Below are 21,650 nucleotides of genomic sequence, written 5' to 3' on the forward strand. Positions count from 1 at the left end.
AAAAATCAGAGATAGGTATGAAGTCAATTCATTTGGCTCAACGTGATGACCACGTATTAAATAATCATAATGCTTTCTAAGGCGACTAAGGGAACTTAATAGTCGAGGCATAGACAGGAGCGTCGCTCTTAAAACATTACCAAATCCTAACTATGGTTGCCAACCCACTTGTCAAATGTAGCAACTATTGACAAAACCTCCTTTATGGGGTGGAGGACTTATGTAGAGCAGTTGACAGTTAACGGCTGATATGATGATGATGAATGCTAAGGAATCTTCCTTAGCATCAGCAGGAAGAGATCGACCTGATGTTATAATGCCAGTAATGGAGTGAGAATGATCGTTAGTAATAGAGACGTTAATCCCCATTGCTAGCAATATACCTTTTCGGATCAATCTCCACGCGGTTCCACCATCATGATTAATTATTGTCAAATTCATCGCGATGAGGCAACTGACTTGATTTCATTCTCGCCTATCATTCTTCACTGGTGCCCCGCTAGTGTATACCGATAGCCCGAGCGGGATTATTTATTTATTCATTCATTAGTACAAATATGTGTACATGGCGGACTTAATACTAAAAGCATTCTCTTCCAATCAACCATAGGAAAGTGTCAAAATACTCGAATGCGGTACTAGTAATTATTGATATACATACATACAAAAATTATATATATAAACGAATAAATATATATATTATATACCATATTATAGACGAAATTAAGAATAATATAAAGATTACCATTTCGTTATCATCCATAAAAAAATGTCACCTATACGGCCACTAGATCCCATTACTAATAATCCCTAAAATGATTACTGTTCTACATTTAATTAATAAATTTTATAGCGAATATACCTAAACTACTATAATACTATTTATATACTATATTTATTATTATTTATATACATATAGTTTCAAATAGATAGCTAGAAATACATCACAAATTAAAACATATCTTTTTATATTACAATATTTCTTAACAAAGAAACTAAAAATCGAAATAATTTTTCTGCAAACAAACACATGACCTACCCGATTGAAAGCGATAGAGACATGAAGAGTAAACACATGGGAAAAATCATTTTTATTTATTCAATTAGATAAGTGCCAAAGTTCTTACAAGCTTTTCTTGTTACGTTAATTAGAGGCCACGTTATCTATTTTGTAATAACAGTGTCGGTGATTTCTCATCACGCTACAATGTTGGTTATTAATTGGTACGCGGCTGTCCGGGAGCGATATGATGGCCGATAAGCCGCTCGCCGGCAAATTGTTCACGACTTTATGGCTCTGATGAGATAATTAAACTCTGTAAATTAATTAATTTGGCTGCCTAGTTATTTTTCAACGTAATTGTGTTAATGGTGAGGGCAGAAGTGCCGATTCACGGCGAGGTGAACGCCTCGTTGGCGAGCTTGGGTATAATCGGCCAGCCTACCATAACTGAGGGGTTAGTGGCGGGTGTGACAGGATTTAGTTGCAACAAAAAAGTTTTATAATTAAACATGTATTTTAAGTAAATTGACGAATGAAACCAGCCTTTTATAACTTTGTTACCACAAAGTTGCAAATATTAGGTATATATTAAGCAATTGGGATATTCTAATTTTGAAAATTTTGCCAATATATATAAATAAAAATAAACACAGAAGTGGCCACTTTCTTTTTTAATAATTCATAATTTAATATAAAAGAAAAGCTCTATCTACAATTCTAGCATAAAGCAAATACGATAATAATTAATCCTGTCATTATTCTTATGCCTATACTTTCATTATCAATACTAGGAGTATTACAAACTCTTTTGAATTTGCGTTATATTTAATGACTTTCGCAGACCACGATACCAGGACCGGATACGGTACTTTTTTATGCAATAAAAATGTTCCCTTGTCTGCTTAGGTTCGGCGTAGGTATATTGCACATGCAAAAAAAAAAACTAAAATTGCATGACATATGAATTTGAATACGGAATTTTCTTTTTCAAAATAGTTATTAGACTGAAAATGGTACAAATCGTAGTAATGTAGGGCATTATATGATACACCTCAAATAGCCACCGCAGACTCTCTGAATAAAATGCCCGTCATATACGCAGGCCTTAATAGTTCCGCCTGTTCACGGGTTTCGTAAACTTGCCTCCACAGAGTGCCACGGCGTAATCCGGGGCGTGGCCGTTGTCATTACGTTGCCTCTAATTTACTCAGCAGCGCCTAACGAATTGCCGCCTCCGTCGACAATCAAACGTATCGTTTTTGATATCTATTGATAATTACCTATATCGATCGTCGAGTACATTGATACCTACATTAAATTAATAGGTCTACAGATTATAGGTATGGTCTTATAAGAATTAATTAATATCGTGTAGGTAATAAATTATATTTAGTGCGTGAAAAATTGAGACTATTAATAATATTGTCAGATAAGTACGCGAATGTTTATTTATCTGTTGCTGACGTTGTTTAATTGAATAAAACGGTTGTTGAACTTGAAGTTTATACCTATCTAATTTGTACATAGATAGAATCACTAGTGAATACACTTTTTTGCAAAAACCTAAATATTTATAGTACTAGTATGTATAATCTTGATAGGTAGGTGAATCGAGTATATAGAGCCATTGCAATTTTTTTATGCAACTTGGCAAACAATCTGACGGCCCACTTGATGGAAAGTGATAACCGTTGCCTGTAGACATGAGCAGTACCATGGACATAACAGTATACTGTTTCGCCCATGATACCTCTATGCGTTGCCAATTCTGAGGGCTTAGGTGTTATTCCTCTGTACCCTGTAAATTCACTGCCATATTATGCCCTTTAAACCAAAAAACAGCCATGCAAACACAATTGCTTCATGGTCGAAACACGAATGGGACCAGGGCGAGATGAGGTGCCCAAGCAAACGATTTTTGTACAAAGTCACCCTCTGGTAAAATAAATAATTATAAACACTTGTTGTAGTACCTATCAGCCGTTAACTGTGCACTGCTGAACATAGCATCCTTCAATGTTGGGGGGGGGGGGGGGAGTTGCCAATATTTGCCACGCTTGGCTTATTCAATTGTATCTAATAAAAAATAAAATAATAATCATATTTTTGTTTTTAAACTGCAAATTTATATCAAATCGTTTTAAGTTCCTATTGCGAATCACCTAAAGTCACTGGTCATTATAAATTCTCTAGTATTTGAATTATTGAGAATAAAGTAGGCGTACAGCCCTTCCTTTGTCTTTTACCATGCAGCCTGAACGCCACAAATAAATTAACACACTGTATAATTCATCACTAGCATCATTTATCTACAACTCTGTCTACTATTTGGCCGACCTAATGTAAACATACTATATATACATAATAATAATAAAAAAATACGTACTTATCGTGATACAATTTCAATGACTAGATAATATTGTAACATCCTTAGACTATTTCGAAAGTGAAAAAAGTGTTGTCCTCCTCTCTCCTACTTGCTGTGCCCAACAGGGTCCATAATTGAAATGTTATGTACTAATTATATTATGAAATGCAATAAGAAATAAATAAATAAAATAAATAAAACTAAGACTCAATAAAAATCTCCTACATATACTTAATCTTTGTTGATTTATTTTGATATTACTACATCTTTCTAAAAAGAGCTGTCGATTTGAAACCATTACAACAATTATACTTGGATTGTATCACGTACTACGTAAGTGTCGACACGAATAGCTCTGAAGGGATGTGTACAGTACGACCCACCCAGGCGCCCCGAACTTAAGCCCCCAAGCGATATTAATCTTTATTATCTGAAGAGTAAGATAATGAATGGCTTGGTGGCGAAAGGGCCAGATAGGTGTAATTGCGGTGGGGGGCGTTGGGAGGGTCTGGGGAGGAGCGGAACATGGCGGACGGTGGGGGTCAGATGGCTGCGTGCCGTCGGTGAAGCAGCATGAGTTTTACACAGACTCACAGATATATTTAAAAAATAGTATTTTGGGAATGAAAGTAAATTGTGTATAGAAATGATAAAATATTACACTGTATTCATTTTAACCGATACTTAAGCATCTTTTAAATGCTTAATCAATACCAACAGATAATGTTCCTAATTTTATAACTTTTTTTATGTTTATTTACAACTTCTATAAGTACTGTAAACAAAGCACATATTAACATATTTGTACATAATTTAATGGATCTATTCTTGAAGTTATCGCAATAGCTTAGTAGATGCTAGGTAGGTAGGTATCGAAATACATTTAATTTTGTCTCTCTACAAATTAAATATTTATCAAACTAATTATTCTATCAAAATCTATACTAATAAACTTTTATAGATGTAGGTAGATAGCTAAACAGACATGTATAATTCAATTAATTTTATCCTTTTCTTGAGAATTATGTTCCTAGTTATAAATTAGATACCTGCCTAAGTGTAAAAAACTTTGTCTGTCAATATTATAAGTCTATATATACCTATTTATATATGTTATGTTCATAATAATGGTTACCACCTTCCATCAATCGAGCCAAAATTTGCTATTTTAAGTTGTAAAAAAAATGTACCTAAATAAAAAAATTATGAAAATAAAAATCAGTCCAGTTATGGCCTGCTCGTCGACAAATAATACTTAGATATTAGTAAATAAAACCAACCTATCTACAGATTTAATAATTATTTTCACAGTCACAAATAGAGTACCTACGTAAGTTTTATATAATAAAAGTTTATTATAAAAAAAAAAGAAAAAACTTTAAGAGGTTTTCCAAAACGTTGCAAATATTGCAAAAAAAAAATTAAAAACATCAAATCGGTAGATATATTTCCCTTCACCAATGACAAGCATGACATTAAAAAATGCCGATTGACACGGAGCGAGCGATGCACTGGACACTGGAGCGAGCCCGAGCGGCCGATGGCCCACGGCCGTCAATAACCCGCTCGTCGATATTTCGATTAGCGCCGAGTACACGGATTACGTCGGATTTTCGCCTCCGCGTCGCCGCGCCGACAAATTGCCTCATTTGTACCTTCCAGCACGCAATATGACAATGCAAGTATAATCGTAATAGCCTACTTAGGAATCTATATTAGAACATTTTCAGCCGGAGAACTTAATTGGGTAGATATCAAGAAATGAAATAGACGTAGGTACTGTTGGACCCAGCAATTAATAAGAGAATATGAAAAAAATAATTCTTTTGTTTACTAAACGGAAAACGTTGCCATAAATTAAGATCCAAAAATAAATGATACATACCTATTATATATAGGTATATCTCTATACAAATTGAGTAGGATTAAACTAAGAAACTATAGAAAACAGACAACCTCTCGTTTACCTTATTTATTGACAATAGGTACTGATTGCGTAGTTTATTTTTTTATTACCGAAAACGTCGTAAATATTGCCAAATTTTCAATAAGGTTGCTGCTTATTATGTTAATGTTATGACACTGCTTTTATTGTACGTGAGGCCATCGATCTTGAACAGCTTCTGTGTGACAATTTAGGAACTATTAATGAATCACCAAGTGATTTATCAATTTAATATTTTTCTTTTTTTTTAAGCCAACTTTTGAAATATGTTGTTTAAAACGCACAACTTTGTTAATTTGTATTTTCTCTCTTTTGAGAAAATAAATATCTGTAACCGTAAAGTGTCATTTGATTGAATTGTGAAGGTTATGTCTTCTATATTGTGTATAATTTCGATCACGTTTTTTTTATTATTTTAACGCTCTATTTTAAGTAAGAAACATAATGATATCTAACCCTTCTGCTTCAAATAGTGTATATACATGTAGGTTACTTACCAAATACTTATTATTTTTACTGGGTTCATAAAATTTATACGAGTAAGTAATTACCTACTTACTTAATTGAAAACTCGAGATTTTGAGGCAGACATACCTCTAAGTATAATTAGAATAAATTAACGGTTAAAATTCAATTTGTTAGGGACATTTTAAAATTTAAACTGATATTAATATTAAACCTAAGTATAAGTTCTAATATCTTTAATAAATAATCTTAAACTCATACCTATGCCTATGTAGGTACTTTGGTACAATACATACCAAGATGCATACTTATAGTCAGTTACTAAATAATTATTAAATAAAAAAAAAATACAACCTTCATGATTCTACTAAAGAAGCTGTCCACATATTTACGTTACATTATTAAAATTAAGACCATAGATGCTAGTTTTATATCTAGATAAGACAGTCGTATCAATTAATAATGAATATTAATAACGTGATATTACAAAGTCGTTTAATTTTTTTTAATTAAAATAAGTCTATACTTATAGATAAATCAACATATAATTACACTAACGAAATCATTAAAAGAGACATATAATTATTTAAACTAGCTGCGACGATCATTTTACATTAGAATATTTGAGAACTTTATGGCGTTACAGAAAAAAATAAAACATGTATCTACACCTAGTGTGATAAAATAAAAACTTATTTATGATTATGTTACGAACAAAATATATAAATTATAAGTATTTATAGACTTCCCAAAGACTAATCACCGTATCAGCCATTAACTGTTGCTGTTTAATATTTTGCCATCTTATCTTATATTCGCATATGGGGTCAGCTAAGCCATAGCACATCGACCCATCGGGATCTTTTGTTTCCCCCTGCCTTATACCATCATTTCATAGATCCTATGTGTTACCTTAACAATATCCCGCGGTTTAATATATCTGTAGTCCCCTGGCTCTGGATAAGCCGTTCCCAATAGACTCATGCGCATGCTCGCTAACAAATCACAGTTGCACAACATTTTGCCATACTTGATAGGTAGGTTGGCAAACGCAGTGATAGTGAGGTGGGAAGGTGATTTTAAGAGAGATGCTGCTGCCTATCACTCGACCATTAGGTTCCCTTAGTTGCCTTTTACAACAACCGTGGAAAGAAATGGGTGGTCCATTCTTTACAAGAACTACACGTCAATATTATAATAATAAAATATAAAAAAACTAAATAATAAAAGTAACTTACGAACCCATTTTATAAATCTTTATCGTATTTTTTTTGCCATAGACAACAACAGATAAAAATTAAAATAGTCTAACTGGGTTATATTTAAATTATTCAAAGTACCCATCCATAATACTTTGCTTCCAAACCATTTATTCAATTAAAAGCAAATATGGATAAGTGTCTACTCAAAATGGTAAATAATGTAGATCATAAACCTAACATCTGTGTCTTTGAGAAATTAGAGTTTCGCCAAAAACAGAGATACATTGATAAGATAATACTTCTGAACGTAAACAACTACCAAGTAGTAAAGACAATAGGTATAAAAATACTCAGACCACCTGGAATATATTCATAAAAACTATGGTATTAAATATCATATAAAAATACTTGTTATAATTAGCTGGAATTATAGAATCATTACAAGATGAAAAGGATTTCCCGCGCGATTGTCCCAAGCGTACGAGTTAAGTCAACAGTGCCAACAGCGGTAAGGCGATGAGAAATGATGCTCTAAAGTAGCGGATTTCTGCACATTTATATTTAGTTAGTTACGGACAACGAGCCCGTTTTTATGCTCCAATCGCACTCATAAATATACACGAAATTATTATTTACGCACCATATTTTGGTGTAAATATTTTTATTCAATTTGTATAATACACTCGTTAGTATGTTTTGATGATTGGTACAAATATTTATACCACGAATGTATTGGGCGGTAATTATTAAATATTTGAACTTTAAATATTTGTATAAGTATATTAATATTGCCGTGTATAGAATAGGCCACCCGCTTTCCCGTAGGCGTTGTAACAGAAAACTAAGAGAACTGAACGGTCGAGGGATGGGCAGTAGCGTTCTTAAAACATCACCAAGGTCTAACTGCGGTTTTCAGTCCGCCTACTTAAGCGTGGTCACTGCTGGCAAAGCCCCCCGATAGAGAAAAGCCAATATTTAGCAGACATAATGTTTAAGATATCAAAGTCTTAATTACAATTTGACATTGGAATCTCGATATGTATAAGTCCTTTTTTTTTTAAATAATAATATCGTCACCCATGAACACTTTCAATACGAAGAAAGTTGCTCCAGCGCTGCTAGCCTTTTAGACATTAATAGGCACCTTTTTACATTAATATTGTTTTATCTGTATACTCTCTATAATAATAATATGTGTGTATCAATAAAATACATAATAATTTCAAAATAATTTGTATGTGTATTATAATTATTAAGGTATAATGAAATATCTGAACACAGATGTTACACGACCCTTTTATCAGTTAAATCTTTTATTAGCCTAAAGATCTAAAGTTCACAAACTCGATGAACATTAAAATAACTTACAGGTACGTAAACGTTCATCATAACATAGGTGGTAGTAAAATATCTTCAAATAAAATACACGCTCGTAAAGAGAGTGACATCAGGAGTCGAATGGAAAACAGGTAAATCGTCATTTAACTAGATAGCCGCGCGTCGCGGTCGCGCTTCGCCGGGGAGTCCTATAAACGTCACCTCGGAATGAAAAAAAAGTTGAGGATTATTACAAAACAACCTCCGATTGAAATGAAGTGAGACGACCAGTGAAAAACAAATACAAACTGAGAGTCCAAGTGAGAAATGTAATGTCGCAGCGGAGGCTTGTTGCCCCCCGCGACGAGCCCTCGAAGCTTTAAGAAGCCATCATTACAGTGTTTGATTAATACCCAGCACCGTATCATTGGAATCACGTCACTGCCGTACCTAAGGATCATAACTTTGCTAAATGAGCTCAATACCTCACAACTTCAATAGCAATCATTTGCATACAATACGGAGTACTCACTACACAACATTCCATCTGGTAAAATATTCAAGTGATATGTCAAATAGTGAAATATAAAAAAGGAATGCAACGAAGGAAAGAAAAAGAAAAAAAAAACATCAGAACATTCTCTAACCATTCTAATTGTTTAATTTATCTATACAAACGCATGAATTAGAGATAGTAGCTTGTTTTAGGCACCTAGCCATATAATCGACAGGAGTGGAAGCCGAGTTACTTTTTTTAATTGTCCATCTATACTTATATTACAAAGAGAAGAGATTTTATTGTTTCTTTGTAACAGATAAACTTAAAAACTCCTCAATCGATTATAAAAATTCTATCACCTATAGAAAATTACATTATCAGCGAATAACACAGGCTATATGTTATTTTAAACAACTTTATTCGTGCGAAGCCGAGCCTGATCGCTAGTCTATGATAAAGACAATGAGTTAATAACATCGTATTGTTATTAATCAATCATCAACACACGACATATTTTATATATTAAACAATAATAACTCGCCATGAGTTTTAAAATGCAAATGTACAGTTGAGCAGCAGTCGATAAAATGACTTGAGTTATGCGAAATATGTTTACTTAGAAGTAATTTTATCGACATTAATTATCACGGTGAAGTAATTTATTTATTACGTGTTTAGTTGCCGTTGCTAGGGAACTAGCTACGTCGCTCTAAGGTCCATAAAGTGTTTTGTTTAGTAGATGAGCGTCGACAATGGAGGTGACAACAGACTAGCTCCGAACAAACAACGAAATAAACAAACATGACATAAATCAAGGTTTACAATATTCGCACGTCGATCTCTAGAGATGAGTTTCTGTATTGTGTGAGTACGTTTGGTTAGGAAATAAAATGTCCTATAACTAGTAAAGAAAATTGATCATTATGGATAAGTTTATGTAAGATAAGTTTACCTCAGTAAACAATATTTTGCAGAATTTAAGAACTATAAAATTTAATATAACGGATATATACCTAGTACATAAATAACAATATCCAGCATTAACAAAATTAATACACTCATTCTGTAGCGTTTGGGAAAGTTTGTAATCATAATTTATTTATATTTATGCCAATACTTATTTAGATAAGTTACACTCAAAATTCAACGGTTTTTTGCTGTGCTAACATTAGTAGAATATGTATTCTGTTAGCAGATTTTGGTAGCAACATTTAAATAGATCCATCTGTAGAAGTTAATGGTAATTTTTTTTTATTAGTAACATAAATTTAAATATTTATTAACACCTTGTATACGGAAATTAGATATTTACAAAAAAACATACTGTTTGAAATAACAACGGTCTCCATATTACGACGACCGGCCTGCTTATTACAAACCATTTTGTCGACTGTACCTGCATATTATACGTCATAGAGCAATGGCAACGCCAAAGAACGTGTGAAATCATAAATATCCGAGTTTCTTAACTTGAAAACGCTCACTTAGTAAATTATTACCGTATTCCTCTTAGGTACGACTATTTTAAGCAATGTTCTAACGGTTTAAGAGAATTCCAAAGACGCAATACTAAAACTAAAATAGGTATTACATATATAATACCCATTTACTCAAATTGTTAAGACAGGATACTTTCCGGTGAAACATACCTTTACAATGAGACTGATTTGTGATTTAATTTGTCAAAAATTAAATCAATAATAAGAAAACTATAAGATATTATTTAAGTAAAATCTTAAATATATTATTATACAATAAAGTAAGCAAAAGAACAAATGATTCAAATTAGTCGGAGCACGTCTAAAAATTATATAACCGAAAACTAGATAAAAAAAAATTAATTGTGTAAATTATAATCATAGCTTAAATGTGAAATTATAATTATAAATTATAGTGTGTTTTTATCTCGGTATGTATTTATAATTATTCTTCACTTAGGTAATTCTCACTACATTCAAGCAAAGGAAATGTTTACATATAGCGTAAGTAGTAATTATTGTGGGCAATATTAACGTGGTATCCGCTATTGAATTGGCCAGAACAGTTTTTATAATACTGTTTTTAATCCCCACAATCGAGCGAGGTTAGCAAAAGTCAAAGGATAAGTCAGCAAAACATTTTTATCGATGTAAGTAAACGATCGAATTATAAGCAATAAAACCAATGAATATAAAACGACGCGGGCGAACACCGGCCGCGGTCGTTTCCGCTCGCCTTGCCGCTAAGCGCTCACTCCCTGTTCATTACGACTACCCTTATTATGATATAAAAATAATTCATGAGCGCCTTCACAAACATTGTGTCAAATAATAATAATTGATTCTATTGAATACTTGGTCTATTTTTGGTCACATAGATATTTTTATTATAAATTAGCATTTTTTTTAATTTGCTGCTTGCAGTTTTATTGGTATTTATGTTGGTAATCCTAGAGAACAATAGATTCAGGTAACGATACGAGTAGTTTGACTACGAATAATTATCAGTAATAAAACGACGAACGTTAAAATCGTCAAACATCTGCACATTACATTTTTTAAATTAATACATTATCATGAATTCATAACAGTATCTAAATAATCATTAGTTAAAGTTCAAATTGAGAAATAAGTGAAATATATGATATACATACAGTATGATATCAAGAGGTCTTATATTTGCCTACAAGACATTATCCCCTTGAGAAATTATGGAATGACACTCATTCAATCTCATACCCTGCAAGAATTTAATTCTACCAAATAAGCGGTTTTAAAACGGTAATTCTTCCCTAATTGAGCAGTTTTAGACAAACATCAAGATTGAAATAGTCTTCCACAATCTACAAAACTAACTCTTGATTGACTAAAAGCTCGAAAATTCCGCCATTATTTTGTAACTAGCTAAATACAAAGCGCTTCTTGTTCTGAACATTAAGATATTTTCTGTCATGTCTACCTATTTTCCACGGCGCGTACACTAGTCTGTCAACAGGAAAAACAATTTACTATCCGCTTATAACGACATCGTGAATAGGTAATGGGAGACACACATAACATGTACACTTATGATCATATCGTCCAACGTAGATATCACTACCAATAGATTTGTCATAGACACTAACAAGCGATAAACGTGACCGATACATTGAACGAAAAATGACGATACCTTTGAAATATTTTATTTTAACAAAGATGAAAACATCGATGTTGAAGTTTAACTAATGTATATGCATGGCGTATTCATTAAACAAATGTCTTTAGTGCCAGTTTTTATACCTTATACTGTACGCATTGAGGTCGTGGGTATTTACGTAGAAAAGTGGGTAAATTAAAATTCAAAGCTTTCTAAGCAAGTAATCTTTAATGATTTTTACTGGCCGTATAATCTAGTCATGAGAACTACCGCTAATTGTATTTAGTAGGGCTAATATTAATATGACGAAATTTGAGCTTATGAACTCTTAACAAATGAACAGTAGAAGCCAGTGTAAAGTCGTCCGGCGAGTGTATAACTCGTGTAAGTTAGTACTGAGCGCGCGCAGAGCCGCGCGCCGCAGGAGTCCTACTGACGCCGAATAACTTATTAATTTATATTACACTTTTATGCTCACATCCACTACCTACTCAAATCACCTGTCTAGAGTGTTTGTTTTCGTAATTGCCTTACCCTCGAATAAGCATAACGACGTGAAAAATATTAACAGTAATTAAAAACGCAAATGATCGCTCGGAATTGATGTTTGTCGTTGTTCATTAAGACAGCCTGACGGTCTGGCGAGAATTTTATTAAATTTTATTGCCGAAATATCTGTACTGTGGCGCGGATGCCATCGTAAATTAAATACAAAATATTAACGAGAGAATTTCGCAGATAACAGCGTGATACGGGTACTCTGATCAATTCACGATCCGGGTTGCATAATAATAATAATCACCGGTCATTGAATATAGGGAGCAGGTTTAAATCTGTTTTTGTGTCGTTACCGTAAACGCTAATTAATAATGAAAAATAATTACATATATTAATGTTATTTTTTTTCATTTTAGAGTTTCCTCCTGTCGGTGCCACTAATGTTCTTATTGTCACAAATTATAATCATCATCATCATATCAGCCCCTAACTGTCTACTGCTGAACATAAGCCCCCCCCTAGAGGGGTTTTGCTAGTAGTTGCCACGTTTGGCAGACAGATTGGCAACCGCAGTTAGGTTTTGAAGATGTTTTAAGAGGAACGCAGCTGCATATCTCTCGCACTTCCTTAGTCGCCTCTTACGACACCCACAAGAAAGAAAGGGGTAACCTATTCTGTGCCGTGACCACACGAGAATAATATTACTAAGGAATACTTATCAGGTAGATGCTCTGTAGAAGTCATAGTGTATAAAAAATATATACCTACTTCTATTTTTGATAAATACGATTTAATGATATATAGGAATTATAGGATGAATAGGAAACAGTTGACGCTTGGATGAATTAATTTTAAATATATTTTTTTCTATATAAATGTATTTACCACGATCAACATAAATTACAAAATATTATATACAGCGATGTTCATAGATTAAGCAATTAGCAATCTTATGTAAACAATTGCATTACGTCAAAAGGAAAAACGCCGCATGTATTTTTATATACATATGATATAAACAATAAGAATAAAATTCTTAAGGTTCTCATAACTCTGATATTTATAAAATGAGACAGGTTCATTGGTTTTGAGTAATGAAAGTCGTTATGTCGTTGCGTCCTCCAGATGATGCGTAAATTACTGCGTTAACTACTGCCGATGCGCGTTATGCGTAATCATCTTGGCCCTTGTTCTGCGAGAAAAAGCTGAACAAACCGGGCTATGTACTTCACATACATCTCAAGCATACGTCTTGAGCGTATTATAATTGCCTGTTCTACTTAAGTCGGATGTTGCATAAAATAAATAAGACGATAGCACGTCTAACGACATAATTACCACAGTAATATATGGTATAAATGACTGTGATTACTGGACATTTGTGTGTGAGGCCCCACGGCCTACAGTATCCCTGGTAATGCTACTTCTCTAGTATTATAGGGAAACGTTAGTTTTCCTTTCAAATGAGTTCATTACGACTAATCAACGATGATAGAAGTTGAACAGAATTGGATACATACCTATATCATTGTACCAAATAAAATGTAAATAAAGTATTTATGTTATCATCAAGAGTCTTTTTGTCTACTGTCTTTTAATATTTGAACTCTTTATCAGATATATAATTATATTAATCAATACAGTTTAAAGTATTATGAATTATTAAAATTTTACTAATTTTAATGCTTAAAATAAACGAGTACAAAATAAGAATAAAATACATAACTAGGTAATTTAAACGATGTTATTCGTGAATACAATTGACCAAATAAAATATAATCTATCTTTATGGCCGTTTACACATAATACGAGTAAAAATTGAAGGAATAGATATAAATATTCGACTACTTGCTTTAAATGTCATATTTTAACGTACCAACAAGGAACCCGCAGCATTTTTATTCATTAGATAAAATATAGCAGGTAAAAATCCATCAACACTCTTCAAAACCGGATTACTAGATCCCTGGCAATGTGTACGTTTTTAATAATTCTCATTATTTAAGTAAACCGCCAGAAGGCCGGTCATTAATCACCACGACCATTCGTCATTAACGTTAGACTGTGAATATCAAAACCGGCAATTTCCATATTTTCATTAATTAAACATTCGTTTCTTGCAGCAATTAGTCTTAAATTCAGTATATCGCAGTATTCATCTTACATTAGAAATCTAAAAGCAGAAACAATAATAATTTAACCCGTTGCAGAGTGGCGTGTAGTAACTTTTGACCATACATTTATTTTTTCGTATATAGACGAAACCGTGTAGTAGTAGTTGAGAGGTCGAACTAAAGGAACACAATCGGGGCCCGTCATCGCCGCGCTTTCGTGTGACCGTTCTCATGAATTGTTACTCCCGACCTCGATTCGTACACGAAACAATTTTTGGTTAACCCCTCTACAGCGACCAGGTTTTTTTTATAATTATTTGAAATGCCAACGGTAAGAACAAAATTTGCTCCAAGCAAGAGGTAAGTATGTGGTAATTTGTTAAAGCACTTTATATATTTATTTTTCAATAAAATTTAATGTACATGCATAAGAAATACTTATGCTATTGCTCGATAGGTACATAATGTGATTTTTTTTGAAACAAGTTTAAAATGCACGAGGTTCGATGTGTGACTGTATTTTTTGTATGCGTATGTTACGTAATATCTTTGAAAACTGTGAGCCAAGTTTCATTGCATCATGTTGTGCCGCATACTATTTTTTGTCCTTTTTTATTTTTATAATAATATGTTAATAGACAATCACGTATTATTTACAAAATGAAACAATAATCAATCCATCATTTGTAAAAGAAAATTAAATATATATTTAGTAATTGAAAGATGTCTATAACAGCATATTGTACATAATCGGACCCGCGACAACATTCGCAGGGTTGAGAAATTACAAGGCTCGTGAATGCAGTAGTTATTTCAGTATTATTCGAATACAGGTAGTTAAGTCGCGAGCTGATGATTAATTCGTCCGTTTCATGGAGTTTTTGTTCCACAATTAGGCGCGAGGCACGCGTGCCACCGCCGCCCGTCGCCGTATTGCGTGGCCGGTACGCTGTTATATACAAATATTAACGAGTTGCTCGCACTAGTTCCGTTTTTGATAATTTATAGTTAATTAGGAGCTTTATTTATAAATTTCGACATATTTACGTTCGATTTAGCCTTCCATGATATAAGGAGCCAAGATTACGGAACACGGATAGCGAAAACCGGTCGGACGTTTTATTGTTTGGAACGCGTAAACCACATTTCACGCTTTGACCTACATAATTAGCTTTAATATAACAAACCATTCCCTGGTAACGTGGGCACGATAGCCATCAGTCCCTGGGCTATGGGAAAGCCAATTAGGTGTATTTTTCGTCAGAATCGGGTCCATCCATCACCGCGCCACGCCCGCTTCGTTCCGTTCCGTTGAAGTTCGCTCTGACTCTACCACTCCGCCTAATTCTACAAATATATACCCCATATTTTAATGTAACTTCAATGTTAATTTATTATTAATATCACTATTCTCTAAAAATAAATAACATGAACAGTAATGCAAAATTTGTAATTATCTCTATGTACATATTATAAAGGAAATATTTCAAATAACCTTCCTTATGGTTATTTCTACTATCGAAATCAATTAATAGAGGCACCGATAATATCAATTTTTAAAACTTTCATAACATGTCATACTCTCGATTTAGCTACGACGTAACCGACTACTGTGCTAGACCTCTCTTATTGTAAAGTGGAAATACAACTGCGGGTCTCAATATAATGGTCGTGTGAGTGACATTTGCATTGAGCAGCACCTGCAACGCGGAGGTAAGTAGCCGGGATGCCGGCTGACACACCATGTGCGACTAATTTGTTGCCAACACCGCATTACCGTCACCATCGACGCCCGAGGTGTCGCGGAGACCGGCAATTTTACAAGTAATTCTATAAATTGCCGCACGCACAAGGAAATGGTGCGGGTGACACGATCATCCCGAACGCTTTTGATGGATAATTGACGCGAAAACAGGGTTGACACGCGTGATAATAATTATTTTACTAATTCATTAGATAGAAATCTGCGCTGAATGTGATATAGTAAGTTATAATCACTTCTATATAAAAGTAATTAATAGAAATAAAATATGTTTGATATCCTTCGGAGAAAAACAGTGGTTTTTCTATAACAACAAGGAGGTTCTCATAGTGACACGATATCTGCTATTTGTAAATCAATTTTTATTACTCTTATGTTTAATCGTAGAAGATTTATTAGTAGAAAGATGCCATACTTATTATAACTGTTCTTGTCATGTTCTGTAAATTGTCCATGTTCTTTAAAAATATTTATTAATTAAAAAGTTTCATTCGTATTAAATCCTCGATTAACAGATAGGATATTTTTTTTATTTTAATTAACGGGACCAAAGCCGCATATTAAATAATATCGATCAGATGATAACAAGAAGAAAGTGAGCTACCATGACTATATTAGATAATACAATCTTTTAATTCTAAATCGCGTAATATAGTGTCTTATTGTTACGATATAAAAAGCAAAATTTTAAGACGAAAATGTTTTAGATGTAAAGCCACAGCCGGAGCTCGTTAGTGCCAATGATCCCTGGAGCGACCCGTAAATCAAGTGTTTTACGTCAACACTTTATAGCTCATTCAGACTCCTCGGCCGCTTTATCACCTTGTTCCTGGCAATACAACCTCCACACAACATTTACTCATACACCAATAGGTACCGTGTCAAACGGCTCATGTTTGTAACAATACATGTTGTTGACTCGCTTTGCTCCGTTGTTCTAAACTGATATTAGTTTACACATACAATTTACACGAGTACATTAAGATATATCTATACCTATAGATAGTGATATGTATATGATACTACTAGTATCCTTGATTCGTCCATCAGTAAGAACAATCTCTCATTAGAAGCTTAATTCTGTTTTGTACTTACCTGTCCTTGCTTGTCCATTTCGTTATTGGTCAACTTGACTTTCTCGAAGGAGATGACTTGCTTGCGAAGCTGGTCGCCGGAGAAAGGTGAGTCGGGATGCGGGTAGAGCCGCGCGGGGGCGGGCGGGTCCGCCTTACCGGCGACCAGCCACGACGACCTGTGGTACGCGTACCGGTACCGTTTGCCGTCCACCGGTACCACGTCCAATAGAACTGCGTACCGCGCCTCCGCGCGACACCCCGCGAACGACACGCGCACCGTTGGAAACATGCGTCTGTATGACAAATAAATATAATTATTTAAAATGAAATATTTAATGTTAATAAAAAGTTTATTTTATTATATGAAGCATGAAATTATTACAAAAATATTTTTTTACGATTATTGCGACAAATTATGACAGCATGAAACTTGTAACTTTCAACCATAAATTCTCAACGTCCGCGGCTGCGGACACGCTGCGCTAATGACCTCATAAGAACCGACAGAAAACTAAATTAGACATTAAGAATCAAAAGCTTATAAAGGCCGAAAGTGTTTTACAAGACCAAAACACATGCTCGCAATAAAAAAAAATGATTAATGCATCTTAACAAAAACTGCCAGAGATCCGGCCATGGACGGTGACTTGTATAATTATAGGGTAAAACGCGAACTAGGAAATCAAACAAATATGATGTATTCGATTTTAATGCACCCTTAAATGGGCCGAAGCGCTTCCTGCCGGCCGGGGGCGATAACATCTCGCCACCGATTATTTATGACGTAATCTTCCATAATATTATTTTTATAATATTTAAACGTCACTTTAGTAATTTCGAAACCCAAACAAGTAGTCGTAAGCTTGTCAGATTAGATAATCGTCGACTAACAATTTGTCCGGTTGCCTTAACACGACCAGACGTCCCGTCCATCGCGCTACATTTGTTTCTGGGCCCCTAAATATTAAAAAAATCGAGTTGACATAACGATACTCAGAATTTATTATTGAATTCTTAAGTGTGAGCAATAAAATTCAGAAGTGAAAGAAAGAATTATTAGCACCCATAAACCACGGACGCGATGTCAAACTATCTTTATGAAAAGTATAATAATAATAAATAGAAGAGACCTATAAAATTCTCGGAGGCTGAACGCATCGCGACAACGATAAAGAACGGCGTATTGAGGCCTCCGAGTTCGTTGAGAGTTAAGCACTAGCTATAAATAAATCGTATTAAGTATGTTTTGAATGGTTGTTCCGTATCGGCAGTGCGGGATCTCTCGTCGCGTACGACAATAAGTCGCTGTCAACCGCGTTTATGAGCGTGTCATTAGGGCGAGAGTCGCGCGACGTCGCAGCGACGCAGTGCCACCCAGCGCGGCCGCCTAATGAGCCGCATCCATCACGGATAACAATCAATCCCAATACGAATTCCTCCGGTTTACCACGAGACATCATACCAATTGAAATTTAATCAAAGCATATTTATGTATGCCCTTTGCAAAATCTATAGTCAGCCTATATAATACTCGTTACACATACACACTATATCACAAAACATGTATTAATTTTACAACTGAAAATTAGGATGTATGACTAACAAGAACACGCAAGAACCTAGTAGTTGCTTAGAGTGCAGTTTTAAAGGAGTTTTCTCTCGCAAATAGTCAGGCTGTGGAATGACTACCCTGTCAAGGTTTTTCCTAAACACTACAGTATGAGATTCTATAAAATGGTGGTATTAAGGTTTCTTTATGGTCGGCACTACGTATGTGACACCCCTAGTGTTACAGACGTCCATAGATTACAATGATCGTTTATCATCAGAGATATATGCTTTTTTGCCACCTTCGTGTTATAAAAAAAGCAATTTATATATAGCAATATTAGCACATTTATAAAATTTGCACGTGTATGACGGTTATCACCAGATTCATTGCGAAACAACAATCAAGCAATCCTAATGCCGTAGGAAGAGAGGTTAACTATTTTATATTCGAGTGGCTTTTCATAATATCGGCGTAGTGATCGGCGGTCGGTCGAGCCCATTTACATAATTCATTAATAACCGTCCGCCCGAGATGCCCTTAGATAAGCTTTAACAAACACCAATTGGAAAGGTATCTATCTGTACAAGGTGCGCGAACTTTTAAATAAACTTAGTAATGCTCAAGTGAAGTCATGATTACGTGTATGTGTGTGTATGGTCCAGTGATTTTTTTGAAAATGGAATGGTAACTACAACTGCACTATTAATGTGAAAATAATAATTGAGGATAATATCAGCTCAGTAAGTTCGTGGTGACGTATTCAGAAGTCTTCGTTTTCCAAAAGGGGCCGCCTGAAATTAAACCTAGCAAGGTATCTTGCTAGAAATAAGACTCAATCGCCAATGAAATTCTCATAGCTACCTATGACAGTATTCCCAGTTAATGTTGTTGAAAATAATGTTGTTACAATTAATCACACACATTTAGGATATCAAAAAGTGATAACCCTACTGCATCTAGCAACTATTACCAAACCCTATTTGGTAGTAGATATCAGTGTCACAAACACTATTTCTTTTAAACAACTAGAAAATGGCAATCAAGCTGGCGGACTATCCAATGGAAAGTAGTAACCGTCACCTTTAGACATAACACAGTCATATTCCAAACTGCCTTTAAGCAACCGTAGCTGAAGAATTGGGCTATTTAACTAGAATTGCTTATCGGCAAAAATATGACTAAAATAGATTTATTATAATGAGTTTAATTTTTTTTTATATCGTCATCATTATCATATGAGCGGTTATCTGCCCACTAGACCTCCTCCATAGAATAGCAGTTTACCATTGGAATGACTTTGCAAGTAGTTGCCACGCTTCGCAGGCTGGCAATTACAGTTAGATTTTGGTGATGTTTTAAGAGAGACACTGCTGCCCATCCCTCGACCATTAAACTCCCTTAATCGCCTCTTACTACACCCACGGAAAAAGAAAAGGTGGGTCACCTTTTCAGTCTATACCAAAATCCATGATTCCCATATTCTTCAAATATTAATAGGATTTTTTGCATTCCTCATTTACTACAATGCATATAACGCAACTAGAATAAATAGATATTTAACAAAATCCACAGAAGGTAGAACAATAAGGATATCATTATAGTACTGTATAATTCACTCATACTTTTGCGGTAAGAAACCGCAGTTTGTGACATGGTACGCATGAAAGGAGCTTAATTTGAACTGAGCGGTGAGGGGCAATTACGCGTCACCGCTTCCGGAGCGAGGCGCGATATTTACCTTCAGAGCGTGATCTAAGAAATGTTTGTGTTCACTCTTCATTCATCGTAGCCACGTATTATCTATTGAATTAAAAAATCTAAAGAATGACTATATATATAATTAATTGTACCCATTCACGAACATATTTTTGAAAATTACAAAGAGTAAATAAACGCAGGTGGTGCTTAATGACAGCAATGAGAAAGGCCAGTAGTTCACGATTAAAAGATGAAATGACAGTGGCTTAATAAACCAGTAAATAAAAATAGAATTTTCAATTTTCAAGTTTAAATATTTTAATTTTTTTAAAACCTAACTAATTATTATGAAAATTTGTATAAAATACGCCGTGTCATTCCAGCATTTAAATGAGCCACCTTTTACTTTTCCGTTGGTGTCGTAAGATGCGACTAGGAAAACTTAATGGTCGATAGATGGGCAGCAGTGTCCCTCTTAAACAACACCAAATTCTAACTGCAGTTGCCAACACGCCTGCTAAGCATGGCAACTACTAGCGAAACCCACCCTTATAGGCGAGACTTATGTTCAGCAGTGGACAGTTAACGACTGGTATGATTTAAATATCGTTATAAAGTTTTAATGTTTATAAACTAAACAATACCTAACGTGACAAGTTTGGCTTATTATAATAAATGTTACAATTCTTGCCAGAAATAACCGTAAGTAATAATGTTATTATTCCTAACCGTCACACTCAGGGCGCTGATGAGTTTCTTACATTGCGTGCATTGTAAAGAAGCTTCCTCTTGTTAGTGTTTGTAATCAACTTTTTCTTGTAATTAAACATAAAAATCGTCGTATTACAGATTCTTTATCGATGCAAATATTACTCTTTGTTATTACTTATTATTACTCTTAAAAAAAAATTAAACAGCCAATATTGTGGTCACCTTAATAGAGATATAAATATTTTTTGTATTATAGTTTCGTATGACCACATATATATACATAGGTATATAATAATAATCATGGTGACTGATAATGACGATTGTCT

General features: G+C 34.2%; 1 protein-coding gene across 1 annotated transcript in view; it reads right to left on the reverse strand.

The window, feature by feature from the left end:
* Positions 1–21,650, reverse strand: part of LOC113516818 (T-box transcription factor TBX20-like) — an 86,738-nt gene that overhangs the window by 11,963 nt on the left and 53,125 nt on the right. Inside the window, exon 4 of the mRNA XM_052891671.1 lies at positions 17,383–17,656. Within this exon, the coding sequence (XP_052747631.1) occupies positions 17,383–17,656 (274 nt within the window). The remainder of the gene's footprint in view (positions 1–17,382; positions 17,657–21,650) is intronic.

This window comes from Galleria mellonella, unplaced genomic scaffold (assembly GCF_026898425.1).
Source record: "Galleria mellonella isolate WM207_F2 unplaced genomic scaffold, CSIRO_AGI_GalMel_v1 utg143, whole genome shotgun sequence".
NCBI classification, from domain to species: domain Eukaryota; kingdom Metazoa; phylum Arthropoda; class Insecta; order Lepidoptera; family Pyralidae; genus Galleria; species Galleria mellonella.